This window comes from Acromyrmex echinatior, chromosome 4 (assembly GCF_024713525.1).
Source record: "Acromyrmex echinatior isolate Ae372 chromosome 4, ASM2471352v2, whole genome shotgun sequence".
NCBI lineage: Eukaryota > Metazoa > Arthropoda > Insecta > Hymenoptera > Formicidae > Acromyrmex > Acromyrmex echinatior.
The window spans coordinates 6,658,825-6,678,238 of NC_141855.1; the positions used below are offsets into that span (position 1 = coordinate 6,658,825).

The following is a 19,414-nucleotide window of genomic DNA, read 5'->3' on the forward strand; positions in this document are numbered from 1 at the left end:
GAAATAGACATTATGCCACCCGCAAGATTTTGTCTATATCTAAAAATGATCACTTTAAAAAAGATTGTATATATCACCAGAGAGACTGATCGATATCACTGGCGTAGATTATTTTGTTTATATGCGCGGGAAAAGGATCATCTTCCATCGATAAAACATGTTCATCTTCCCACGGACCGGATTGGTTCGCTAATCGAGCTGACGAATCGAACGTAAAAAGGCGGGAATCACCTGCTTCTTCTCTTAATTCTTACGGCTCTTACCACCTCTTTCTATCGAGTGCATCTGGCTGATCTGCGCGCGAAACGTCAAGTTGGCAACGACGTTCGGTCGGTTCGGTGTGTTTCTTGCCATTGGCTTCCGGCGATCATAGTACGGCCAGGCCAGGTGTGCGGAGTACCCTAAACGCCGTTGGACTGTGGTGTCTAAGCTGGACGGCGGTCAGACGCCGTCGAGCAGACTTGCTCATTGTCGTGTTACTTTTGTTATGAGATTTCCACGACGTTCTGGGAGATTCGCTGCTCGGTTGCGATACTGGAACTGGATCGCCGATCGGCATCGAAGAGTCTTGCGGCTTGACGTCGGGATCCCAGGACTGGTACGAGTACTACCAGCCACAAATACGTCCACCATACCGTATTGCTTGGCGTGCGTTGTTCGTGAGAGAGCGAGAAAGAAAGAGGAGAAGAAAGCGTAAGTCTGCGTTCACGACATCGTCGACACCGATCTTTCTTGATCTTCTTGGCGGGTCGAGAAAACGGTGGAAAAAGAAAGAAGAAGAAAGAAGAGGAAGAGAAGGGAAGAATTGTCGCGGTCGCGATCATCGTCACCGTCGAAATGCCGCTGCTACGCAAACAGCCGTTTCAGCGGCTTCACGTCTCCTCGGACTTTAGGGACGACGACGAGGTGTATCACTGCGAGGTTACGAATGAGATATTTAAAAATTACAAGTGAGTTTCAGAAGATACGGATACAAAAGTAGCGGTGGAAATATTTTGGTCTGACCGCGAATATGTGATTTCGGCTGATGTCTCCTCCAAGATTGTTGCCCACGTTTCGCCGTGTCGATGGCATTTCTCATTGATTGTGGGATGATGACGGAAAGCTGATAAATTGTTATATTGAAACGCGATCGATTGTTATTGTAGGTTGTGGACAGGATTGCCTCGCATTATCGCTCAAATTATAATATGTCAGTTATCGGTTTCAACTGGATTGCATAAAAATATGATGTAATTTTGTTGTAAGATTGGACTGAAGCACCTGTCTTCTTGGAACGAAATTGGCACTTCGGAAATCCGTTCTCATGTCCTCATGAATAATTTCCATTTTTACCTATGTAGATTAGCTTTAATCTTCTGTTTGACTTACTTTTTATCTTTCTAGTTCTAAGAATTAGAAATGGATATTAGAACTAGAAAGAGATAAAATTAAGTTAAATTGCAAGATTAAAGTTAATTTATATTGATAGAAATGGACACAGATCCATTTCTTTTTTAAATTTCGATTTAATTTATTCTTCTTTTAATTCTTAGAAATGAAAAAAGATAAGAAGCCACTTAAATTAATATTAACATCTACATTGAAATGGAATAAGAATTAACTTAACCAATTATTAACTCGGCTGATAAAATTGTAAAAAAATTCCTATCTGATTTGTCATCCTTGATCTATGCTTTTATACAAATGTCTGATATCTCACTGTTCATCTCAAACATTTTTTAGGAGTCTATCCCCTCTTCTTAAATTTTTATACAGAAATCAGTCCTTTCGTTATAACATGATAGTATCTATCATACAGATCAATTTATTTCAGACTTCATAAGACTCGCAAGATTATAATATTGTTAAATATTAATCTTTTTGTATTTGAAAATCAAGGTGCTCTTTATCACTATTATTAAAGAAGTTTGAAAATTATATTTATATATTTAAGAATGAGATTGTTAAAAGTTTTTTAAAATATATTATTAACATTATGTACAATAATATATACAATATATATATATATACAATAATTTTTTAATATATATATATATATATATATATATATATATAAAATGTAATATGAAAAATATAAAAAATACTTTATTATATGGGAGCTTCCATTTGATTACGTTGCAATTGACTAAAAGCTACTCACAACGACTAATGCCTGGAATTTTTCTACTGGGGATGCGTTCTACTTCATCATTCACAAGGCCTGCATATCATTTTAGTCTTATTGTTTATCAAACATAAAATTATTTATGTGAACATTGCGAACATTAAGTGGAACGCATCATTAATTTTAGACGAAACGCTATGAGTGGCTTGTGATGTCAATTGGAACGTGATCAAACAACTCCTATCTAAATATATGTATTATAATAATACTTATAAAAGAATAATTTTATATATGTTTTACATATTTTAGTAATATATACATATAATTAGTGTGCATACATTTATTATAATTATATGACAAAATGTAATAAATAATTAATAGTATTATTTAGTCTGCCAATAACTTTCTGCACCTCGTGAGGTACTATTGCAGATGCATTAAGTGGTTTGACATACATCAAACATTTTTAACGATTTAATCTCAATCCTGAGACCGAGCACTACGAGAAAATAGCTATGAAATAAGGAGTAGGAATTCATTTAAATTTCAATTTAAAAAGCTCTGGACAACACAAGCCTGTAATCAGTATTCAGTTGATTTAAGACTATCTTAAACATAATTTTAAATTGTCATAACCCAATCACTTAGCTCAGCCAACTACATTTTAACACATTATTTATAACAGTCTTGAAATAAGAACAGACTATGAATACTGACCTTCGAAATGTGAAAGAGAAAGGAAAATTGCGACTTTAAGAAAGTCAGCCAAAGCACGAATTTTAGGCATCACGAATTTCAAATGAAGTGTCTATTAAAAAAATAAAATGATTTGATTCTTTAAAAGATGTGAAGAACGAAGCGAAACGCGAGTATCTACATAAAAATTTAGATTGTTTACATTGTTTTGATATGTAGTAAGATGAATGACGAGATATCAGATTATATAAAAGCATGCTAGTCTTTCCGCTCATAGATCAGACAACAAAAAAGATTGATAATTCTGTCCATATTAACACGAAGTATCAATGTTTTTTACTCAGCAAAAAGGCCAAGCGAATAAATTACTATAAAAATAAAGTGATGGAAAACCAAATCTTTCGATAAACTTACGATGAACAGAATTGGAAAATTTTTAACATCAGCTTCTTATGCATCTATAGTCGCTGCATTATATTGAAAGTTTTATTAATATTTTTTTTTTATAAATTTTAATAAATTTTTGAGAACATTTAGTATTATAATATTTTATTGTTAATATTTTTTGTAATTTGTTGGTATTTCCTATTCGATTGAATAGAAACATTCTGACTAATGTTAAAAATTATATTATTTATATCATTCGAATTAACATCGTATTATATATAAGGAAATTAATTATTGTTTCTTGTTAAAAAGTATCTATTATATTTTAGATATCATTAAATAATTTCGTAATCAAGTTTTTTACACTGCTAATTTATAAATTAAATGCATTTTTATGCCATATTAGTTACCACGATGTTACGTACTCATTTAAATATATAATTTCTATTCAATTGCTTTCGGTATGTAATAAGACTGTTTATAAATTGTACATAAGCAATTTACGATTTTATTAACATGTTATGCCAATTTTAAATAACTTGTCATTTACATTATTTTTGTATTTATTATATTTGTTAGATGACGTTTCGTAATGATTAAAAAATTACAAAAATTGAATGTAAAGAAAGTCTAATGTATTTATACACATGTATTACATGCGCGCGTGTATATAAATTGTATTGCAATAAACATATATTTTCTATTACAGTGAATTTTGCGAGCGAATTATCTTGTGCAACTCCCTTATATGGTCATGTAGCATCACGGGTAAAACTAATATGACATTTGAAGAAGCTTTACAATGTGAAGAAAATGCAAAGAGGAGCTTGAAAGAATTTCCAATGGAGGTATAATATAATTTTATATAATCTATATTGTATTAATATGTATATTCTTGTAAAACGATATTTCACATTTTTTTTTTAGCTAAGAATCCCTATACTATATCTTGCTAGTAAAACAAATAGGTCGTCTTTCAACGAGATGATTGAAGACGTTTACCAGTTTGCGAGAGATCGTTATTTTGTAGGAGAAATGGTAGAGGCTAGCTTTACTGAAGATGCTTGGTGTAACTGTCACATTCTTCAAGTTATCGTACCTACAGAACAGCAAATTAAGACATATATGAATGAAAATGGCAGGTAAATAATTTAATTCAATTCTGTTAAACTATTTTATTAATTTTGTAAATTAAATGTTATCTATTTTATTTTATGCTGTTATTTCATAAGTCTACAAGAACATTATTATCATCCACCAGCGAAGTTATTTCGCTATGAAGTAGAGCAATTAGATTCGGGAGATTCTGACATTAGCCAGATAATGATAGTAGAAGCATCTCAGGTCAGAAGACGAAAACAACATTACAGCAGAGATCGTAATAAGATATTTCTTCGTCAACTCTCTGAACAAAATGATAATGGTATATGGGTCGTTAAGGTTAATATAAAATCGTTAATATAAAATTATAATCTTAATATAAAATTATATTTGAAGAGGAGAGAGATATTTTTGCGCTCTTATAATATTACTTTTTGTTATACCGTTATATAGGAAAGCGTTTTGGAAAAATACGGGATTAGCAAAGTACGTTTTGATACCATATTTGCTGGAACACTCCCAGATTTTACAGTACGTATAAAAAAATCCGTTAAGCAAAAACAAGAATCTATAGATAAATTCCTTACCTCGAATGTATCGAAACTAAAAATGGAGAAAATGGATCCTTTGAAAAAAGTGAATGATACTGGTATGAAGAAATATCGGAAGCCAAGGTAAAAGCTTTTTAAAGTTTTATTAAAAGTCTTCTATATTTAATATATTTTTTACATATCTCTGAAATATTTTTATTAATAGAATGAATGGTAAATTCAAAGAAGAACTTAAAGCAAAGGCCTTGGAAGAGAAAGCGAAACGTAAAGAAGAAAGAGCGCTAAAAAGCGAATATAAAAAAGAGAGAAAACAAAAGTTAGCAGCTTTAGCTGCATATATGAAACAATGGAACAAACCAAGAGAAGATCTTGAGTGTGAAGATCTTAGTCCCATTCCTGAACCTACTGTTATTAAGTGCAACATACCAAACGAGAAGTTTGGAGATTTTGTTATGATTTCGGAATTTCTTGATTTTTTTAATGAAGAATTAGAGGTGCCTGTATATTTTTCGGGAGGTTTTAATTTGGAATTATTAGAGAAGGCATTATTGACCAAAGAAGCATCCGGTCCTTGGAGTGATCTTTTACAATTATTATTGTCAAATATATTTAAATACCAAGCTGGAGAGGATAATGAGATTGATGCACAAGCACCTGTTTTGTTGGATGATATTAGTTCTTATGAAGATGCATCATCGATGGCAAAAGCTATTAAACTTGCTACAATGGCTTCTAGATGGTGCTCCACTTATCAAGGATGTAAATTATCAGAACTTACATTGGATCATGTAACTCTAAGCGAGATTTTGAGGCAACATTTATTAAGCTCTGGAGGACGTATAAGCGAAGCCGCTTCGAAATGGCGATATTCTCAAAAAGGTATGTATAATTTGTCATTTGATATTATTACTTAATATATTTTATTATATTATTACTTAATATATCTTCTATAAAAACACTGTTTGTTATAGGTGGTTATACAAATTTTGATGAACCAGCTCTTCTTTTGAGGCTAAATGAAGGCTATCTTTTGCGATTGTTGGGTCATCGAAATGTCTGCGAGCTTGAGTTAGACGACAAAATAAAGGTCGTCACATGTTTGATCAATCAGTTGCTTACGTTCGCATCAATACGCGATGCAATTGAGGAGCGATATGATAAATTGCATCAAGCAAGAAGAGAATTAAAGTCGTTTTTGCTTGCTGAACAGAAAAAAGAAAAGGAAGAGAAAGAAAAAATGCGAGAACGCGAAAAGGAAGGAAAACTTGAAGAAGAAGAATCGAAACCGAAAAAGATCACTCGTGGTAATTATGAGGAAGAAAAGAAAAAAGAAGAATATGAAAATAAACTAAAGGAACTGCAACAAGCATCAAGGGATGACAAGATGATGATTTACTTGGGTGCAGATCGAGCTCACCGAAGATATTGGAGATTTATATCTATACCAGGTATATTTTACATTGTTATAATCTATCAAATATTGAATATCCAAAACTGAGAGAAAAGTTCAATATTTTATTTTCTTATTAATCCTACATGTAATTAAATATGTATTACTTTGAATTTAAAATTTATTTTTGTATTTCTTTTCATATCATTGTATTTATTTGATTATGCGTTAATAATCATTATAATTCGGAAAATATAATATAAAATACAGTGCAGTATGATAATAACTTAAAACATTAATTTTAAAAATAATTACATTTTTTTATTAATAATTTTCTAATTATTAGTATGTACAGAATTTTTTAAGCTTCCACAAGTATATAGAAGCTATGTGTTGTGTGGGTTATCTCCGTGTCTATATTCATTCTTAGAATGCCAACGTTTTGTGAACGTTGCAGTTTACTTCATCAGGGTGAGGAGTTGTCTGATACTGCTATCAGATTGTTATGTATCAGACTGCTCTTTGCCCTGGTAAAGTGAATTGCAACGTTTACGAAACACACAGCTTTTACATGTATTTTTGATAAAAATTTATAACACTTTTTATATAAAAATTATTTCAATTAATTTTTCTCGATTTTTTAATTATAGGATTATTTGTGGAAAATGATGAACATTGGCCTGGAAATTGTCTTCCTGAAGGTACTCCACATCATCCAGAGTTGCAAGACAAGGAAGCAACCTATGCATATTTAAAAAATAAATTTGAAGATGAGTTTAGTGACAAAGAAAATAGTTTCAAAAAACTAAAGAAATCACCTAAGAAACTTTTATCCACGGATAAAAATGGTGTTAAATCGCCACGGAAAGAATCAAGTCCTCGAAAGGAATTTAAACAAGATCTTACCAATATTAAAAGAAATTTGGTACTATGTTTAGGAGATAAAGATTGTCCTGTTCATTGCAAAAGATCACCAGTAAAATGGAGCTTTTACGGAGATCAAAAGGACATTCAAGCACTAATAGATAGTTTAAGTACAAGAGGTGTCAGAGAGAGTGAACTTAGAAATAATCTTTTACAAGAGATGGACAATTTGATTCTTGTTATTGATGAATGTCCTAAACATAGACTAAATCCTGAAATTGTAAGTTCATTTTTGTATAGTTTATTAAAGTATGTTACCTATATACATGTATATACAAAATTATATATGTATATACAAAATTATGCATGATTAAAGTATGGAAAGCAATTGAATGTTGTATGTAGTTTTCAGATTGCAATAAAGGACAAGTTAGCAAAACAATTAAGAAAAATAAATATGAAAACGCGAACTTGAACTTTCCTCCTGATATGTCTATCAACGACGTAATGGAATTAACTTTGAGAGATCATATTTTGGATTTTGAAGACAAAATTAATGCAGGTTGTCTAGGATGTCTTAAAATTATTGATCGTACTGTCTGGAGGAATGCGATCAATCAGAGAGGTTATGACAAACAGTGTGACAAATTAATGTGCGCTGGTAGTGAGATAGATATAGATGCACCACCTAATGCTCTTATAGACAAGATAAAGAACGAGTTTAAACATAGTAGACCCGGTACCCCCGATTCCGAAGTTGGAAGTATTAGCATAAAGACTTATAAGGATCCAGGAATGTACTTAGGTTTACCTGGTGACGATGAAATGATGCCTGACCAAAGGCAACAGGCGACTATCAAACAATTAGCTTGTTCCATTTTGCAATTATCTCACGCTATAGAACAGAGGTACTTACAGAGACCACTAGGGCCCGATCAAAAGGACAAAAAATGGTCGGGCGAGGAAACACGAGAGAAATGGGAACAATCATTGATAGCATCTACGAACTGGTCACAGTTGTTTGTTCACTTAAGTACTTTGCACAATAGCGTCGCGTGGGACAGAAGCGCGTTAAACGCTCAGTGTCGTATATGTCGAAGGCGTAGGGATGCGGAGAACATGTTGCTTTGCGATGGATGCAACAGGGGACATCATCTCTATTGTCTGAAACCAAAACTTACTGTAATAAATAAGTTCATTATATTGATGCTTCTACATTGACTGAACATTATATTATTTTCTTGTTATTTCTTATATGCAGGCTGTACCAGCAGGAGATTGGTTTTGTACAGCATGCAGACCACCGGAAATAAAACCCAAAGAAAAGACTCAAAAACGGAAAAGATTCGAGGATGAAATCGAAGAAGAGACGATGTTAACCAAAGAGACGCGACAAAATCGTGCGAAGCGCATACACAGTGATGACGAGGATGACCAAGAGAGTGACGATGAAGATGATGAAAGCGAAGAAGACATGTAAGTTATCTTAGCATTAAAATTTTACATTAGCTTAATATTCTTAATAATATTTATTTGCTTTCTTCTGTCGTTTTAGAAATATACGATTAGAAAACTTATGCGCATCGTGTAAAAATGGTGGAAAATTGATTGCTTGTGACACATGTCCAAATCGTTTTCACTTAGAATGCGTAGAACCGCCATTGTCGAGAGCTCCTAGAGGCAGATGGTCTTGCACCATATGCAAGAAAAAAAAGAACGCGATAAAAGGTAATGAAGAAATAATAACGGAACAATATACGGACAAAAATGTCTTAAGGGTTTATTCTTCTGTTATAACTTATGAAAAAAAGTTTCCACGTTTAACATAGATGAAATTATTAGACAAGTTGATATAAAAATATTATAAGAAAAATTTCTTAGCGTTAAAATTATGTTGATAGTGAGGGGGTATGAAAGAGAAAGAAACAAGGTGAGGCTGTGCGCAGCAGCAGCACGCTCTCGCATCCATGGCTTTGCTAAGAGCCTCCTCACTACTGAATCTACAGACTGGGACGGTCTGTATTGTATTCCTTTTGTTTTGTGTTTATATATATATATATATATATGTATATATGTGTAGCATCTTCATGGCCAAATTTTGCATCTTCATTTTTTTCTTTTTTGAAAAGCACCGCACATTAAAAGAGATTAATTATTCATCATTAACATAATGAACAGTTTATAATTTTTATTTTGAGATTACATATGAACCTAACCAAATAATGAATTTACTATAAATTATTTACTGTGTCTTTTTCCGACATTTTATTTTTAATTATTTTTTTAATGTTTATATCAGATTATGTATTGCTATTTACGTTTTCGAAATTATTTCTCTTTCGTTAATATATCCAGACATCAGGAAAATCATATAATATTCCTTGAAGCCTGACGCTACTATTCTTATTGGATATTAACAAATTTGATAAATATATAAATACTCTAGATTTATATTAATATAAATTTGGATTAATTTTACAATGTCGACTATTTATCGATAAAATGTATAAGTCTTATACATTCGACATATAATATTTTTATATAAAATTGAATATTTTAATTTGAAATAACATATGGCACAATATATGCACACATGCACACATACATATAATTCTTGTTTTGACTTCTGAGTAAAATTTATGGACTTTGGAACTATATCAAATACAAACGGCGACTACAAGACATTAGATAAATTCTTAGGACTTATTAGGGGACAGATCCTAACATGGCATTACATAAATGCTTGATTTCCATCATGTAAATGCTTGATAAATGCTATATTGTATCATCTTGGTAATAAGATCGTAAGCTATTGCTAATCCATATATATATCACATAAATATCATCGATAGAACTAGAATTTTAGTTTTAATGTAGCCTTCAAGTATTTAGTAAATAATTTCGAATTGAAATGACAAAAACGTGATATGCTAATATAAAAATTTTTAATGTACAGATAGCAGTACATCGGATGACACTGAACCGAGACAAACGCGGCGTGCAACTAAAAGAGCCGCCGAGATTGAACAAGGAGACAAAAATTCCATTAAGGGATCTATGAGTAGATTGCAAGAATTATTGACTGAAATTTGGCATCACAGAGATTCGTGGCCATTTTTATCACCCGTTAGAAAGGATGAGGTTCCAGACTATCACGATATTATCTCTAGTCCGATGGACTTTGGAACTATCAAGTACAAACTCGGTAACGGCGACTATGAGACACTAGATAAATTCTTTAGCGATTGCCAGTTGGTTTTTGAAAACTGTGGATTGTATAACAAAGAACATAGTACTGTGTACAAGTAGGTATCAACATTATCGTTATGTATTTTACGCAAGTTCGGATGCCAAAGATCACAATTCTAATTAATATTACTTCATTATTTACGTATTTCTACATTATTAACGATAACACATTGAATATGATTAACGTCGTATAATTATTATTAATAACAAAATAATAACATAATAAATTAACATCTCTATTATTTTTTATATTGTACGTATACTAATTTTTGACTTGATATATTAGGTGTTGGAATTAATTCGTAGCGTTTTTAATGAAAGAATGTTATTTATTTCACATGAGCATTAAAAAATACATTAATAAAAGTACTTCCCATCACTTGTAAAACGCTACGAATTAATTCCAACACCTAATATGTATAAGTAAATTCTTAATAGAACTATTAGATGTGATTCGGATTGGGACTGTAGAATATTATAAATCTAACAAAATATAACAAATATCAACAAAATTAGGGTTTATAATTCAGTAAAATAACTATCGTAATATAAAAACTATCGTAGCCTACGAATAGATAAATGGATGAACTATTTTGTGATTGATCTTAATGGATGAATTCGATTTTTATCTCTCATAAAATTTGCGAACGTATTAATTCATTTGTAACTTTAGTACAAGTAGAGTTTTGCTGTTATTGATGTAAGTAATCTTTTGCCTCCGAACCAATTTGGAAATGTGCATATAAGAAACAAGGCTATGTCTTGTTAAAAATAGTTACGTGTATAGTGCAGGGATGCGATTACGCAAGTACTTTGAGAAACGCTGCAAAGAATTAGGCTTGAATTTCGAGGACGGACTTTTCCAAGAAGAAACCAGAAAGATAAAGAGGCAGAGATTGAGCGATGCCGAAGAAAACGATACGTCGGAAAGTGATGACGACGAAAGAGAAGTGCAGAAGAAAAGATAGAATAAAGAAGATTAAATATACATTATATTTCATTACGATGCATACTCATGAAATTTAAATCTAGAGCCGCTCATATTTTATATATTTTGAACTCAGCATATATGTGGACTTGTATACCGATATTGAGCGGTTGAAAGATTCTGTATGTAGCTCAAGATACTTGTAAATTATATACTTTGATTTTTTCAACAAACTAATATAAAATTACACCGACACAAAAATTGATGGAATAGTACAATTATGAATTATGAGAATTTATTTTACATAATTATTGCAAATATACGAAAAAAATTTTTTTTTCTATGGTCGATTTCTACGAGGCTTCTTGTAATAAAGACATACACACAGTATTATTTGCAGGAATACATATAGCTGCACATATATATACCTTTAGATGCATCACGCACTCAGAGCATTTCAAAATGATGACATACAACTCATTAGTTTCAATTTGCTTCAATCAGTACAAGAATTGCACTATTTTCTCTATAGATATCTAACAGAAAGAGATGCTCGACACATTTTCGCATCGATCAATTTTATTTATTATTTTAGTATTAATCATATAAAGCGGCAATTTATACTCATTGCCGTAGTCATTAAGAATCGCGTAAATGTATACATGGTAAGTCACACTATAAATTTTGTTTTTCTCGGGATCTGTACGCGAGCTTTAATAATAGAACACGAGCACAGCTTTCAAAAAAAAATTTTAGAAACGGCGTTTATAAAAATTTACGTTTGTAGATTCAGACAATAAATTGGATACTTTTGTACTGCGTGTTCTGTGATTGTTATGTATTGAAACATTAATGTTCTGTAAATTTCTTTTTTTTTACAATACTTATTTTTTGGATATTTAGTTTGTTATTTTTAACAGTTTTCAATTTTTAGGATAGATGTATACTATGTCAAAATTTCTTGTATTATGTAGTAATCACAAAAATGCGTTCTTTTTAGTCATGTATATTTTATACGATTATTTTAATAATTAAACTTTCAAATAGATTTTTTTTACAATTTCCTTGTGTCTCTCCATAATTTATTTCACATATGCAATTACAGATTTATTTGTTCTAATTAGAGAAACGACTAAGTTGTTTTTTTCTTACACATGTTCATTTTTTACTCTAATTATATTTCTACTTCAATGATGGCCGCCTGGAGTGCCGTAGAACATTTCGTGATGGATTTTTTCCCATTTCGCAACATTCTCGGGAGAATATGCTGGAAATAAGAACACAGTAGGTGATACATAGTCTAAATCAAATATTGAGACAAGCTATTACTTACATAATTTTTGAATTTTATAGAATACGGGCAGAGTTACGAATAGGCTTAAGAGATAATATCTGTATAGCCAACTATGCTGTATGTAATGTTTGTATGGAAACTGAGCAATCTTCGCGGTTAAGGTATATGGATACTTCATAGGTCGATGTGTACCTTGCGACATGTTGGTTGTCTATAACAAATGAATTAATCACAATTAACTTATTTACGTAAATGACAATAGTAATATGTTACAAAAGATTTGTGTGAAAAATCTCAGCACAATTGCAAGAGGATTAAGTGTTAAAGTACTTAGTACTTAGTATATCATCAGGTATCCAAACACAGGTTATTTTGCACAGATAACCTATAAAATTATGGAAAGTTTCTTTTCGTTACTTTTTCAAATCAGACATAAATGGAGATTACACATGATTCATATCATTAGTGTGAATAAAATGAGTTTGAAATAGTACAATATTTATATATTGACTAATAACAATTCTGATCTTCAAAGGAAGGAAATGACATGTCATTTAGAAATTATTTATAAAAATTGTCGCTAGCAATAAGTATTACAAAAAGAAATGGTTAGCATGTATTTCATGCTTTTTTAATTTCACGTTTAACATAATTTTAAATTACTCACTATTTCGGATTTATAATATGTGACAATTATGTGGAATTATGTAATATATCTAGAAGAGATTTCTAAAGAGCTATCTTCCAAATCACAAACGGATACGATAAATGGGACAAATGGATATAATGGTACATTCACATAAACAACATAACAGCAGAGTATTCAACTGTCCAAACTAAAGTTACTAGATATACGGAAATTAGTCCATTTGATATTGGATCATCTAAAAAGTATCCGCGGTACTTTATCACTAGATATATGACCATCAACACACATCTAGTGACAAAAAACCGCGAATACTTTTTAGATGACCCAATATTTAAATGCTTCAAGCATTTTTGATTGCCCAGTTAGTGAAATTCTTTCTTCTAATTGGTCAATAAAATGCTTCGAAGCATTTATAGCATCAAGTGGACCCGAAAGTTAAGGACTGCTCAGAATCAAAGAATTGATGGCTCTTGATAAGCCAGTGGCAAGTTTTCCTGCTGGATTGCTAGCTGGATTAGAATCTTTCTCTGCTACCGTATTGGCTGCAGTGCTGTCGTGTCAGTATTGTGTGCAGGCTTTAGGAACAGAAAATAGGAATTTTAACCTATCAAATTTGCATTGCCGAATGCAGAGAGAGTTTAGATCTCAAAGTATAGTCCAATCAGTGTGAAGAAAATTTCCAACAATTGCAAAATAAAGCAAGACCAATGGCTGCATTCAGAGCTTTGCAATTGTGTAAAATTCTTTGATGTGATTGGTCTTGCCCTTAGTTCCTTATTAGATCTAAATATAAACCAATTATATTGGGTCATCTAAAAAGTATCCGCGGTATTTTGTCACTAGATATATATGACCATCAACACATATCTAGTGACAAAAAACTTTTTAGATGACCCAATATTTAACAATTTTATAACAGTTGTTTTTTCGCAAAGCTGTTTTTTCTGCTGAACGCAGCTAATCATATCAAAGAATTTTACAACAGTTGCAAAACAATTTTTTCGACTGAATGCAATCATTCTAACGAGCGCATTGGAATGAGAATGATAGAAGCATGTGGAGTATGCAACACGAATAAACTTTTAACAAACGTATTTTCGTGGAATAAAAATTACTTCTAAACTGTGAAATATTCAACTTTATTTGAGAAATCCAATTATTTGCAATAATTTAACGCATCAACTGAAAATGCAGTCCTTTTCTCTTTTTCTTATTTCTTTTTTTCGTAACAACAGATGATTTGTCCTTGATCGGTTTTCATATTTCAACAAATTAGAGTATCCGTTCTTAATTTTTCCTTTTTAGTCATCATTTAATAATTTGGCCAAACAATAAACTAGTTCTGAACTTAATACAAAACTTCAACTGTAACATCGATGTATAATAAAGTTTAAATGAAATCTATATTGCAGGTAGAATGCCTGCAATATAAAAGTTTATTATTGCTTGTCATTTTTCATTTCATTAAAGCGTGTACCACTGCTTTGGCATTCAATGATTTCAGGTCAGTGTAAGTTTGGCCAGTTCCAACAAAAACAATAGGTTGACCAGTGATATATGTCATTGTAATAGCTGCGCCAACCTGCAAATAATATTCATGAGAAATGATTGTAAATGCTACAATAATAAAAAAATAATAGATATTATAGAGGAAAATATATTTTTATACATATACATATATATGTATGTGATTTATTATTATATATAAAATACAATAATTGATATATATATGGGCGCGCGCGTGTATCTGTGTGTGTGTGTGTGTGTGTGTGTGTGTGTGTGTGTGTGTGTATATATAGATGGTATATATTTCGTATATTGATGGTAAATATTTTTTTAGGTATTGATATAAAGATCAGAGGTTCTACAAAAAAAAATGTAATAAAAGTCATTTAAAAAAAATGTATAAAAGAAAAACTTACTTTATCATCGATAGTATCAAATTTTGTCAACACGATACCATCGATCATATGAGGATTGGCAGATTGACTGTAGTCAGCCAAAGCTTGATTGAATTTTACCAGCTGATCCACAGCCTCATTCCCAACGAGAGCTTCCCCCACAAATAATACCAAGTCCGGCTCGTTAACTTTAATTAGCTTTGCCAGAGCTCGCATCAATGGTTCATTATCTTGCATTCTACCAGCAGTGTCAACCAGAACAACATCAATTCTGGAATCTTTCGCAAAGCGTATCGCCTCCATGGCAATACCTGCGGCATCTTTACCATAACCTTTCTCATATAGCTGCACCATCGACTGATTCCCATGTTTTTCTGGTGGATGCAGAGCATTCAAATGACGCATGTGAGTTCTCAGTTGTTCAACAGCTCCAGCTCTAAATCACAAAATTATTGTCATTATAAACTCTTATACATTAACTTTTATTAGAATTTATATTAACAGAATTGAGGATTAACAGAATTATTGACAAATTAATACCTTAAAAAAAATTATTTTAGAAGTAAGACGTTTAAAACAAATATATATAATGCAATGCGTGCTTAAAGAAAAAAATATATAAAAAAGATATGTTTCAAGAGACATATATTTATAATGAGATAATATTTATTTACCTAAATGTATCGCATGCGGCTATTAACACGCGGAAATTGTTTTCTATTAACCAGAAACAGATTTTTGCCAGATTCGTCGACTTGCCGACCCCATTGACGCCACAAAAAGTCATCACATAAGGCCTGTTGCTGTTCTTAGCTTCTAAAGCGTCTCGTAGAATATCGATTCTCCTTTTGGGCGACAATATCTGTACTAAAGCGTCTGTTAAAGTAGCTTTCACAGTGTTTGCCACACTATCAAAGGTGCCGAGTATCTTTCCTTCCAATTTTGTGCCGACAGAATCGCATAATTTCTGCGCGATGTCCGCAGCAACATTTTTAGTGATTAGATGATCTTTCAGTTTCTCCAAAACCGGCAACATATCCTCTTGCTTTAGAGATTTGCTGCCGACTAGACTCTTGAACATAGAGAACATACTCGTTTTCTTTTGCACTTGCTGCTTGGATTGCTCTATCTCTTCCTGATCGGAACTATCCTCAGATTCGCTGTTCACTTCGAGATCGCGTATGCTACCTTTCATCTGTCCAACTAGCTACAGAAGATAATGAGAATATATAAATAAGCAATATAAATAATAAAAGTATAAATCGCAATTTCTTCGACTAAAAGTCAATTCATTCAATGCATTCTTTTTCTTTTATATTTTCTTTGATTGTTTTTTTTTCAAATTATATTCTTCAATCCATTATTGTAAGAATTAATTAATTATATATTCAGATACATAAAATTTTTTGAATTTTTGCACGCGCGCGCGCGCGCGCACACAGAAATTTCAAAAAAATAAAAAATAGAAAGATACAAAACGTGATTAATTATCAGTTAGAGATATCAAATTTATTAAAAGAAATTATAAGATTTTTTGTCAATAGAAATAGGAAGCAAATTCTTCAATAAATTTAAAAGAATGTAAAAGAAAAAATATTACAGCTGTATTGGCTGCCACATAGTCGTCATTCTCCTCAGGTTTGTCTTTAGTTCGCTCTAGTGTAGCAAGATCCTTTGTTGTGCCGCCCAGTTCCCAGATGCGTGGTTTTTTGCCGGCTTTCTCAGGTTTAGGACTTTTCCTATATAACATTTGTTTTCATGTTATTTAATTTTTAAATTTATGGTTTTATACATATATAATCCATAATAAAAATAAACAATTCTTTATAAAAATAGAATTAAAATATGATCTACATTAAATATTTGATTAATTTAGTTTAAAAAAAAATCTGAAAAATTTCTTTTTCTAATATTAACGTGATTTAATCTTAATATATTAATATAATTAAGAAATTTAATCCTAATATATTAATATAATTAAGAAAGTGATATTATATATGCTTACTGCTTGTCAGCTTTCTTCTTTTGTCCTGCCATTTTCTGAGCAAGTTTCATACGATTGGCGATCAGCGTTTCTTCGTCAAGTTCTCCGTTATGTTCCGCTTGATGTTTCGGCAATTCCTGTTTTGGAACATCTTGAATTTTTGCTGCAGGATTTAAATATATTTAATTTAATACAAATCACTGAATAAAGAGAAATATTCCAAACAAAACTTTAATAAAATGAAGTTACGTTTGTTAATTTAATTATTTTATTCATGCAATATTGTGCATATTATGCAATATTAAAATATGCAATACTGCACCAACATGCAAGGATTTAATAAACTATTGTAATATAAAATATTAAAGCTTACTTACTATGATAATCCCCATTACAGTTATTTGCTTTCTTCTTTTTACCTAGAAGCGAGGAAGAAAATGCCTATTGTTTTAGTATTATCCAGATTGGAAGGAGAAAATTAGTGAATAAGAATAGCTTATAATTCTAAATGTTACATAAATTTGCTTACTGTCTCATACCGCAAAAATAAAACAAGCACGCGATACTCCTACATTTTTATTCTACTATACTATACTTCTTTTTTCCTTAGGATGTTGTTATTGCATAAATTTTATTTTCGTAATTTCTGAATTTTCCCCTACACAGCAAACCTGAATATTATGAATGACTACAAATAAAATTCACCCTTCTTTTGCGCCTTTCTTTTAATTATTTAAATTTTACAATTCGAGCTCATTTGTCTCAAATATAAATAAAGCTATGTACACTGTTATTGTATTATAAAGTAATTGTTATACTGTTAGTTATGGCTATACCTGGCTTCTTATCGTCTTTATCGTTTTTCCTCTCAATCATACTAGCGACAGTCTTTTTGGACTTTTGACTCTCGTCAAAGGTACGCATTTGCTTCGGTATCTTAGCCTGTGAACGTGACCAGTGTTCTGCTCGTTCAAGCACCATACGATAAGCATGTTCAAACTCGAAGTTGGTGAACCAGCTTGAGTTTTCAAGTTCATTCTTGAAGCGATCCCTAAACTCTAGATGGATGTCATTCAGAAATTTATCCACGTAAGATAACTGTAGTATCTTCTGATATGCCACTACAAATACCAATTCAAACTCATTGTCGAGTTTATATTGTAGTCGCAAGGAGTCATGCTCGAAGCTGTGATTCCCTGTACGTTCCTACAAAAAATCAATTTTTATAACAAATTATAATTTATTTCTTAATATTTTCTAGAAAGAGAATTTTAATAATATATGTTATAAGGAAAACAGAAATAAAACATTTATTTTATATAATATTGTATTTCCTCAATTTAATTCTATTTAATATTTTATATATATATATATATATATATATATATATATATATGAGTATGTATTATATAGATATAAAAGCTTCAATTCCACCAATACTGATATTTAATTTTTGAGAATTATTATCCAAATAAACTTTCAAAGAAATATAAAATATAGGAAACTTATTTTTTTTATAATATCCAATCTTTTAATTTTAATTTTATTTTACAGGATAAGGAATATTTCACAAAATATATAATTAGATTTGATAATTTGATTTCCAACCATATGGTTTATTTAACCTAACGACCTCGTTCTTAGCATTATATATAATTAATTCGCATATTAAAAAAATATTTAAACATCTTAAAACAAAGCTTTATATATTCGATTTTTTTTTAGATAATACAATTATTTATGAAAATAATAAATTGAGAAAAAAATTAAAATTTGGAGATGTAAGGACAGATATTTATAGAGTTGCAGCATTTTTTTTCAAATAAACGGGATTATTATCGAAGAGTCAATTAAATGGCTCGAATGTAAATTTAACGCAAGGAAATTGAGGAAATGCATCACGCAATTTAGGGTCAAAGGTCACCAAACGTAGTGCCTGTCAATGTATTTTTGCGACTCACTTGCAATATAACACTTCTTATCAAGGCATTAACGCTGGGTGCGAAAATCTGAGATGTGCTCTGGAAGCACCAGAGCACTATGCCACCCTTGCTGAATATTGTAAAAAGATCGAGCATGATTTCACGATTTTGAATGCGAGAGAGAAAGAGAAAGCCTGTCTCTCGGACACAGCCACAACTTTCGACTTAACCTACTGGCGTAGTCAGACTGTCAGAGCAACTGAAATGGTAAAGCCATGATGGTCTCAGCAGAAACCTGAAAGAGGACATGACAGCCTAAAATCTGTAACTGCAAAATGCTGCCGCGCACTACTGTCCTCTGAAGAAGTGAATGTTAACTACACAACAATAT

General features: G+C 31.3%; 3 protein-coding genes across 6 annotated transcripts; 1 reads left to right on the forward strand and 2 right to left on the reverse strand.

Moving 5' to 3' along the window:
* Nucleotides 1–314: 314 nt before the first annotated feature.
* On the forward strand, nt 315–12,089 carry Acf (ATP-dependent chromatin assembly factor large subunit). 3 transcript variants are annotated; one of them, XM_011066842.2, is made up of 14 exons: nt 315–950; nt 3,900–4,038; nt 4,118–4,332; nt 4,423–4,630; nt 4,745–4,965; nt 5,048–5,721; nt 5,814–6,290; nt 6,883–7,376; nt 7,502–8,278; nt 8,358–8,572; nt 8,652–8,824; nt 8,998–9,111; nt 10,053–10,401; nt 11,121–12,089. In XM_011066842.2, the coding sequence occupies exons 1-14, from the start codon at nt 838–840 to the stop codon at nt 11,311–11,313; spliced, it is 4,362 nt and encodes a 1,453-aa protein (XP_011065144.1). In that variant the 5' UTR covers nt 315–837; the 3' UTR covers nt 11,314–12,089. The 3 variants fall into 3 exon arrangements, with proteins under 3 accessions (XP_011065144.1, XP_011065145.1, XP_011065146.1); XM_011066843.2 differs by having other exon boundaries at nt 11,133–12,089; XM_011066844.2 differs by lacking the exon at nt 8,998–9,111.
* Nucleotides 12,090–12,263: 174 nt separating this feature from the next.
* On the reverse strand, nt 12,264–13,392 carry roh (reduction of Rh1). The gene is made up of 3 exons (XM_011066840.2): nt 13,235–13,392; nt 12,607–12,778; nt 12,264–12,540 (listed from the first exon to the last, which is right to left on the reverse strand). Exons 2-3 carry the CDS (start codon nt 12,767–12,769, stop codon nt 12,461–12,463), a joined length of 243 nt encoding a protein of 80 aa, XP_011065142.1. The 5' UTR covers nt 12,770–12,778; nt 13,235–13,392; the 3' UTR covers nt 12,264–12,460.
* Nucleotides 13,393–14,331: 939 nt separating this feature from the next.
* Nucleotides 14,332–19,326, reverse strand: SrpRalpha (signal recognition particle receptor alpha). Of its 2 annotated transcripts, XM_011066838.2 has the most exons (8): nt 19,063–19,326; nt 17,938–18,307; nt 17,479–17,520; nt 17,123–17,264; nt 16,718–16,856; nt 15,792–16,324; nt 15,139–15,553; nt 14,332–14,798 (listed from the first exon to the last, which is right to left on the reverse strand). In XM_011066838.2, exons 1-8 carry the CDS (start codon nt 19,177–19,179, stop codon nt 14,673–14,675), a joined length of 1,884 nt encoding a protein of 627 aa, XP_011065140.1. In that variant the 5' UTR covers nt 19,180–19,326; the 3' UTR covers nt 14,332–14,672. The 2 variants fall into 2 exon arrangements, with proteins under 2 accessions (XP_011065140.1, XP_011065141.1); XM_011066839.2 differs by lacking the exon at nt 17,479–17,520.
* Nucleotides 19,327–19,414: the final 88 nt, after the last annotated feature.

Coding starts and splice junctions, on each gene's coding strand:
- SrpRalpha (XM_011066838.2), bottom strand. CDS start 19,179: ATGCTCGATCTTTTTACAATATTCAGCAAGGGTGGCATAGTGCTCTGG. Junction 16,325..16,717: donor ATGTGGCAGCCAATACAGCT/GTAATATTTTTT, acceptor TATCTTCTGTAG/CTAGTTGGACAGATGAAAGG. Junction 15,554..15,791: donor GCCGCATGCGATACATTTAG/GTAAATAAATAT, acceptor TTTGTGATTTAG/AGCTGGAGCTGTTGAACAAC.
- roh (XM_011066840.2), bottom strand. CDS start 12,769: ATGTCGCAAGGTACACATCGACCTATGAAGTATCCATATACCTTAACC. Junction 12,541..12,606: donor CTATAAAATTCAAAAATTAT/GTAAGTAATAGC, acceptor TCTTATTTCCAG/CATATTCTCCCGAGAATGTT.
- Acf (XM_011066842.2), top strand. CDS start 838: ATGCCGCTGCTACGCAAACAGCCGTTTCAGCGGCTTCACGTCTCCTCG. Junction 8,573..8,651: donor GATGAAAGCGAAGAAGACAT/GTAAGTTATCTT, acceptor CTGTCGTTTTAG/AAATATACGATTAGAAAACT. Junction 10,402..11,120: donor GAACATAGTACTGTGTACAA/GTAGGTATCAAC, acceptor TGTTAAAAATAG/TTACGTGTATAGTGCAGGGA.